Source organism: Meles meles, chromosome 21, assembly GCF_922984935.1.
Source record: "Meles meles chromosome 21, mMelMel3.1 paternal haplotype, whole genome shotgun sequence".
Taxonomy (NCBI): Eukaryota; Metazoa; Chordata; class Mammalia; order Carnivora; family Mustelidae; genus Meles; species Meles meles.
Window position 1 is genome coordinate 9,421,371 of NC_060086.1, and position 7,861 is coordinate 9,429,231.

The 7,861-nt window shown below is 59.2% G+C and overlaps 1 protein-coding gene across 2 annotated transcripts; it reads right to left on the reverse strand.

Moving 5' to 3' along the window:
* Nucleotides 1-5,355: 5,355 nt before the first annotated feature.
* Nucleotides 5,356-7,570, reverse strand: PVRIG (PVR related immunoglobulin domain containing). 2 transcript variants are annotated; one of them, XM_045993545.1, is made up of 5 exons: nucleotides 6,846-7,570; nucleotides 6,407-6,598; nucleotides 6,194-6,317; nucleotides 6,048-6,105; nucleotides 5,356-5,953 (listed from the first exon to the last, which is right to left on the reverse strand). In XM_045993545.1, exons 1-5 carry the CDS (start codon nucleotides 6,988-6,990, stop codon nucleotides 5,753-5,755), a joined length of 720 nt encoding a protein of 239 aa, XP_045849501.1. In that variant the 5' UTR covers nucleotides 6,991-7,570; the 3' UTR covers nucleotides 5,356-5,752. The 2 variants fall into 2 exon arrangements, with proteins under 2 accessions (XP_045849501.1, XP_045849499.1); XM_045993543.1 differs by having other exon boundaries at nucleotides 6,407-6,757; nucleotides 6,846-7,518.
* Nucleotides 7,571-7,861: the final 291 nt, after the last annotated feature.

Consider the following 7,861-nt stretch of genomic DNA (forward strand, 5'->3'; position numbering starts at 1 on the left):
GGGGCCGGAGAGCCTTTGGAATGTTCTGGCTCTAACTTACGTTTCTGCCATTTTGAATCCCTGCAGGCAAAGTCCAGGAGTTTCATTTGCTCCACGTGGTCACTGGCTCTTGGTATCGTGTCTTGCTGTGGTTTTAATCTGCATTTTCCTAAAGACTAATGATTTTGAAGTTCCTTTCCCGTGATTATTTGCTACCTGTATCTCTCGCCTTTTTTTTTTTTTTTTTTAAGATTCTATTAGGGGCGCCTGGGTGGCTCAGTGGGTTAAGCCTCTGCCTTCAGCTCAGGTCATGATCTCAGGGTCCTGGGATCGAGTCCCGCATCGGGCTCTCTGCTCAGCGGGGAGCCTGCTTCCTCCTCTCTCTCTGCCTGCCTCTCTGCCTACTTGTGATCTCTGTCTGTCAAATAAATAAAATCTTAAAAAATTAAAAAAATTTCTATTTATTATTTGACAGAGACACAGCGAGAGAGGGAATACAAGTGGGGGGAGAGGGAGAAGCAGGCTCCCCACTGAGCAAGGGAGCCCGATGCCGGGGCTGGATCCCAGGACCCCAGGATCACGACCTGAGCCAAAGGCAGACGCTTAATGACTGAGAAACCCAGGCGCTCCTGTATCTCTTCTTTGATGAAGTATCTCTTCAAATTTTTTGTCCAGTTTTTAAAAGTTGAGATTTTGGTTATTGAGTATGGTGAGTTCTTTTTTTTTTTTTTTTAAAGATTTTATTTATTTGACAGAGAGATCATAAGTAGGCAGAGAGGCAGGCAGAGAGAGTGAGGAGGAAGCAGGCTCCCTGCTGAGCAGAGAGCTGGATGCGGGACTGGATCCCAGGACCCTGGGATCATGACCTGAGCCAAAGGCAGAGGCCTAACCCACTGAACCCCCCAGGCACACCTGGTAAGTTCTTTATATATTGTGGTTACATGTCCTTCATCAGATGTATGTTTGGCAAAGCATTTTGTTCCAGTCTGTAGGTTTTATTTATTTTCTTAGTAGTATCTTTCAAAGAGCAGAAGTTGTTAATTTTGTTGAAGCTGGTTTATCAGTGTTTTCTCTTATGGATCATGGCTGCGGTGTTGAATCTTACAGATTTTTGCCCAACTTACAGTCACAAAGGTTTTCCCCTGTTTTTTCTTCCGGAAGTATTATAGTCTTAGGTTTAACATTGGGTCCACGATCTAGTTTAAGTTTTTAGAACATATAATGGAAACTACGGGTCAAGGTTCATTTTTATTTTTTTGCCAGTGGATATCCAGTTGTTTTAGCACCAGCTGTTGCAGACTCTTCTTCCTCTGGTGAATTTCCTTGGCACCTTTGTTAAGACCTGGTTGACTAGAAAGTACGGTAGGTAGGTGGGCGTCTATTCCTGGACTTGATTCTACTCCACTGCTCTGTGTATCCTTTCCCTCCTACTTCGCTGTCCTGATTTCTTTAGGTTTACTTAAGTTTGAATCCAGTAGCGTGAATCCTCCAACTTTGTTCTTTTTCCAAAATTGTTTTGGATTTTCTGGGTATTTTCCACATAAATTTTAAAGTCGGCTGGTCCGTGTCTACAGAGAAGCCTGGGGAATTTCGATTAAGAAAGCCCTGATTCTGTAGATCATCTGGGGGAGAGAATAGACCTTTTAACAATGACCCTTTTGATCTATAAATATAGTCTATGGCTCCGTTTACTTGGGACTTTGCTTTCTCTCATAAGATTTTGCGCACAGCTCTGGCCCCTTCCTGAGACGCTGCCTGGGCCCTGAGGAGGCATCAGGAGGCTGTTTGTACCTCACTTGTGTGTCCGGCATCTCAACCCAAGCTATTTCTTCTTGGCCCCTTGTCACCCCTTCCCTGGAAATGCTCCTTTCAGTCTTCCACTGAAGTGAATAGCATTTCTCCTACCTAGTGGCTCACGCGAGAAAACCGGCCATAACCCCTGAGACCATCCTCATCCCCTCTCCCCACAGCGGGGAACAACTCTGCCTCCAGAACACATTTTGAATCACCAGCTGCTTTCCATCTCCATTCCGCCATCTGTGACCCGGGCACCCCACCTCCCACTTGGACCGTTGCAGTAGCTCACCAGTTCTCTGGACTTCTTCACCAGTGTTCTCTCCCCCTCCCCAGAGGCTCCCTTTGTAAGGACGTGGATCTGATCTGATCCGACTAGCGCCCTTCTGAAAAAATCCACACTCCTTCCAGGCGCTTTGCCTACTCCCTCCCTCGCCTCGTTTCAGACGCACTGACCTGCTTGGGGCCCTTGCCGGGCCAGGCTTCTTTTAACCCGGGCTGTGGGACACGTCCTTCCCTGCCTGCCTGGCGTGGTCTCTGCACGGTCCTTGCCTAAAGAGCTCCCACGCAGCTTCAGGTTCTATTTTAATTGTCGTGGACTCAGAGGCCCCATCACGCCTTCTCACACCACTCTCATCTTTTTCTTTTAACATTTGTAATGTTGTCTATTTACTTTGTCTCCAAACAGCCCAGATTTCAGATTCGTTTCACAGGTGTTGAAGTGAGGCAGTTTGAGGGCCCTGTTGCGGACACTCCAGATGTCACTAGCCCCCTTAGCAGGGTTTGCTGAGAACCTGAAGTTGGAGAGCCTCCCCGTGCCCTTGGCCGAGCCAGCACACCTAGTGTCCTGTGCATTCGTGGGTCCCTGTGCTGGGAGCGGGATCACAGCCTGCGGCTTCTCATTGAGGAGTTACTCTCCCATAGCGCCTGGGAGAGGCCCCGAGAACAGGCCGGGGCCTTCACCTATCCCACTGGCTGAGCCCTCGGACACGCCTCAGCCCTGTTTCTGCTCTCAAGGTCCCAGGCCCCCACCAGGTACCATAGAAGTCAGCATGAGCGGGATGGACACCCCGACTCGGCTGGGGTGAGGCCATGTCGTTCAGCGCCCTACAGCGAACCCCGCAAGGGTTCAAGTCTTCCTGGGAGGTGGTGTCCAGGTCCCAGCATGCCTTCTGGGCGCTTGACTCTTCCCACTGGTCCCTAGAAGGGAGGCACCTGCCAGGCAACTTGGCTTCCCAGGCCAGGGGCCAGTCCAGAAAGGGGGTTGCTGAGGGTGCAGAGCCAAGCGGTGGGGACATCTGTGGACAGTGGGTCCGGGTACTAGTGATGTGGGGCTGCCAGGAGAACGGTCAAGAAAGAATTCACAATGTTTTTGGTGCAAAAAGGTTTTCATTATAGCGCTGGGACAGGACCTGTGGGCAGAAGGAGGTGCCCTCGGGATCGTGAGGAGTGACTGACTGCGTACTTCTTTCTCAGCTGGGGCTGGAGATAGCGTAGGTCTCTAAGGAATTTGGAAGCAAGGTTTCCGGGACCTCGAGGGGCTCACTGTCCTTTAAGATTAGGTGATTCTCTATGGTCCAGTAAAACCTTGACCCTTCAGATGTAAACTGATGGGCCATGTTTGAAAGAAAGTTGTTACCGCCTATCCTGAGGTCACCACACCGATTTGGGGTGGCGCTGAGTCACGCAGCAGCAACTGCCGTGGGCAGAGGTAGCCGCGGGGCGGGGCCATCCTGAGGGCCACTCGGGGAGGAGCCAGCTGGTGTCCGGGGTGGTAGGTTGGGCCAGCTGCAGTGGTGGGGCACCCGGTGCGGAGGGGTGGGGGTCGCTCTATCCTTTCCCCCTGACGCCTGCTCCGGACAGGCTGCGAAGCTGCTGTTCCCTTGGGAGGGTCTGGTATCCGCTGCAGAGGGACCCTGGAAAACGCTCAAGGTTCGCCGCGTGGCCGGGCCCCTCCGCAGCGAGCGAGTCCCCTCTCTCGGGCCGCAGCTGCCGCATGCGTCCAATGAGCAGAGCAGACCGTAACCACGAAGGGTGGCTGCGGGGCCGCAACTCCGCTCGCCCAGCTGGGCCCTCAGTGCCGTGGCCGGTTCTGGGGCCAGTGCGAGGCAGGCCGGCGTGGACCCTTCTGGCTCCCCAGGTTCTGGGTTTCACGTACCGCAGGGACCAGGCTGGCGGTGGCTCTGAGCTTGTGGGAGACCAGCTCGAGTCCGGGGGAGCGCTCCCTGACCCCAAGGTGGGCAGGGGGTCCGGGGGTGGAGTCGGGTTCAGGCCAGGGATCCCTTAGCGCTCCGTCCTTTGTCTTACAGACATTCCCCTCCTAGAGAAGTGGGGTTTCCTGGGGAAGCCCCCCAAGGCCCTGCAAGACCCTGCAAGCCCCTCTGTGCCCACACCCCTGTCCCTGGTTCTGACACAGTCCTACGGCAACTGGGCCCTGATCTACTTACTCCCTCCTTCATGTCTCCCTGACCCTCCCCAGGGAGCTCCGCAAACCCCCACCTCCCTCTTGACCCCCCAGCCCTGCAGGGGCTGATTAGGCCGGCGCTGAGTGCTTCTGAGAGGCCGAGGATCCCTCGCTGAGGAAGCCAGGCCCATAACCACTCCCTTGCTGCGGCGCCGCCCTCTCCCCAGTGCGGGTAGAGCTGGTGGCCCGGCCGTGCTGGGTCTTGGGAAGGCCCCGTTAGCACAGCCTGGAAGGGTGAGCTGGTTCCTGAAAGGTTCTGCGGTTGGACGCAGGCTCCCGGCAGCCCCTTCCTCAGCCAGGCAGAGGGCGTGCTTCCTGGCTTGGCAGGTGGCACTGGCCGGGATGTCCCACAAGCAGAACCAAAGAAGGGGTGGAGTGACAGGCGTCCCGTCCCCCATGCTAGCGTTCATCCTGGTTGGGGTGCGCTCTGAGCCTGGCTCCAGGACCATTCTGCACCCCCCGCCCCGGAATCTGCCGCGTTCCCATGGGGGCTTGCCGCTTACACCGCCGACCCCACGTTCTCCTGGGGCGAAGGTGCGACGAGGCGCAGGCTGCGGCCCTGTCTGCCCGAGGACTGGCTCCGCGGTGGGAAGATGAGTGGGTCGGGGGGTGTGTGCGCAGTCCCCGTGTGGACCGGGCCTCTACCTACCCCCCAAGCAACCCGCGGGGAATAGTGCTGGTGCCCTAGTAACAGAGGAGCCGGAGGAAGCTACTGCGGGCAGACACGAGGGGAGCTGCCCGGTCGTGAATTCTCTGGAAGGCAGGCGTCAGGACCCCGTCCGCGGCCCATCTCAGAGAGCCGGACGTGGGTGCCGCAGGGCTGCTCTTCCCGGGTTGAAGAGCCAGGAGCCCTTGCTGCTCTAGCACGCGGCCAGATTTGAGTAGGGATCCTCCTGCCCTCAGCCCCCGGTGCCCCTCACAAGGTCTACAGGGCCAGGACTCCCCCTGGCCAGGAACACCCTGGCTGGGGGCGGGGGGCGGTGGGCAGGTGAGAGCTCACATCCTGAGGCCCCGTGGCCATCGGAGTCACACCTGGCCCCTGCCCCCAGGTTTCAAAACCGTCTCTAACTTCTCCACCCCTAAAACAAGAAAAGGTCCAGCCGAGGCCCCAGTCAGAAACCACTTTTTTTTTTTTTACTTGGTTTTCCTCATCACCTGTGAGGGCGGGGGACTTGAAAACAGGAAACGACCTGGGATGGGATTTTGTCACCTCACGCAGATACACACGTGCCCACACGTTCCCACACGTGCACACGGGCTGACCACATCCGCAGCAAGGGGGCCTGGGCCGGGCGGGTGTGGAGACACTTCTGCAGGCCCGAGACTGAACCCAGATGTGCAAAGACGATACGCCCCCGGGACACAACCGGGACACAGACCCCAGCAGGGGGTCCCAGAGGTCGGAGAGGAGAGGAGGCCCAAGAGGGCTTGGGGTCCCTCTCATCGAACTCCTAAATGCCCCTCCGCGGCCCTGTGCCCCAGAGAGTCAGGGAAAGGGACGAGGTTGGGGCCAGCTTAGAAAGGCCTCTCTCCGGCCTGAGCATAAAGTCCGTTCTCCATGGAGACGAAGCTGTTGCGAGTCGAGGCGGGCAGGGGCGCCCAGCGGGCCAGCGGCTGGGGCGGGAGGACCAGGTCCAGAGTGGCCGGGCTGTAGCGGCTGGCGGTGACGGCGGTGCAGGGCGCGCGCAGAGAGACCAGGGGGGCTTGACCGGCCGCCTGCAGGGGTGCCGGGGAAGGAGGCCCAAGTCAGGCTCTGCCTCCCAGGACCTGCCCTGCCCCGGCTGCAGCCTCTCTGTTCCCCAGTCCTCACCCTTGCTCGCGCCTGTGGCTGGGGACTGGCGAGGGGCGGCTGGGCCTTGCTGACCGACCTGGCAGAGTGAGAGCGTTAGCGGCGGAGCAGGGGGCTGGCGTGCCCCGGCGGGGTTTAGACTGGGCCCGGCGGGGGTTGGGTCTCACCAGTGCCTCTGCCGATGCAGGAGGTGGAGGAGGTAGACACAGCCAAAGAGGAGGACCCCCGACACCCCAAAGATCCCGGCCAGGTCAGCCCGCAGCATGGGAGCTGGCGTCGGGGCAGGGAGCCCTGGGTACAGACAAAGAGGCGCACCGGACTGGGTGGCTGGAGCCCCGGCGTCCCTCCCTGGCCCCCCTGGCCCCTCTCCTCCGCCCCACCTGGGTCTGTGCTGAGGAAGAGGCTCCCGCAGGCCTCCTGGGAGCCCTCGGGAAAGGAAACAAACTTGCAGCAGAAGGTGGTGTTGGCACCGGGGCTTCTCCCCTCAGGGCCTTCTCCCACAGCCAGGGAGATGCTGGTTTTGGTTTCCCAGTGGGCCTGGCGGGCCGGGGACCACTGCTGGATGCCGAATTCTGGGTGCAAAACAGCCAGCCTCCCTCCGGCACCATCGGCCCCCCCCGAGCTCACAGTCACCAGGGAGATGGAGCCAGAGCCCAGGAATCCACAGCGGACGGTGAAGGACAGGGACGTGGCGGCCTCCATCTGAACTTGCACCCACACCGCAGGAGTCCCTGCGGGACACAGACATAGCAGGGCCCCAGGGCCGGGCTTCCCCCCCTGCCGCCACGTCTTCCGCTTCTCTCCTTGCCCCCAACTCACCAGCAGTGATGCAGAACGTCAGCAGCACCGACAGCAGGACTGGGGCCCGGGGCCGGTCCATGGCTTGCCTCTGGCCCCCCGCTCTGGGAGCTGTCGCGGCGGGGGCAGCACCTGGGCTTCCGTTCTCATCGCAGGAAGTTTTCATGTGTGAGCAGCCCCGGGAGGTGCTGGGCTCGGTGCTCTACGCCCCCCTGCCCCACTTCCTCTCTGTCTGCCCTGGCTTGGCGAACACGGGGCAACGGACCCCCACTGCGACCAGGTCCTCCCCGTGCCAGAAACTGTGCTGCACGTGAGCGGGGCAGCGGCTCAGGGTCCTTCCCCAGCCCTGTCTCTCAGTAGCCACCTGGGCAGGCCCTGGAAGCACGAGGGGTGCGAGAGGGAAGAACCAGGGGTCCCGGGTCTCTCCTTAGGAGGAACCTTCTGGGCCCCTCCTCCCAGCTAAGGGATCTGGGGAATGTGCAGGAGTTTAGGGGAAGCCAGCAGGGGTGAGAAGGTGAGAGCCTGGCGCAGCTCGCCTCCTCTGCTGGCTCTAGCTCAGGCCTCCTTCCCGCCCGTGGCTTCATCATGTCCAGCTGCCCACCGTCTTGGATGCCCGTCACAAACGCACCCCAAACTGCCCTCTGCCCCCTCTGCAGTTCCCCCCCCCCACCCGCCCCCGGCAAGGGCAAGGGGCTTCCAGCGGCCTGGGCCGGAGGCACGGTCCCCTGGGGCTCTTCTCTTTCATCTCCAGCCTGTCCTGAAACCCCAAGGGCTGCCCCTCTGACCACCTCGGGCCTTTGTGCCGCTCCTCCTGTCGCTTCCCTGACTCAAGCCGTCTCTTTCCACAAAGCATCGCTCCGAACCGCTCTCTCGCTTCTGTAAGTCATAGAGCAGAAACGAGCCGGGATGCTGCTGCGAGCAGAACGCTTTGCCTCTTGGCCTGGCCTGTGCCAAGCTTGAACGCGGGGTGAGAGGAGCTTGGTGAACCAGGGTTAGAGCCAAGGGCCCGTGCTGAGGACTTTTTTTTTGGTCTAAGG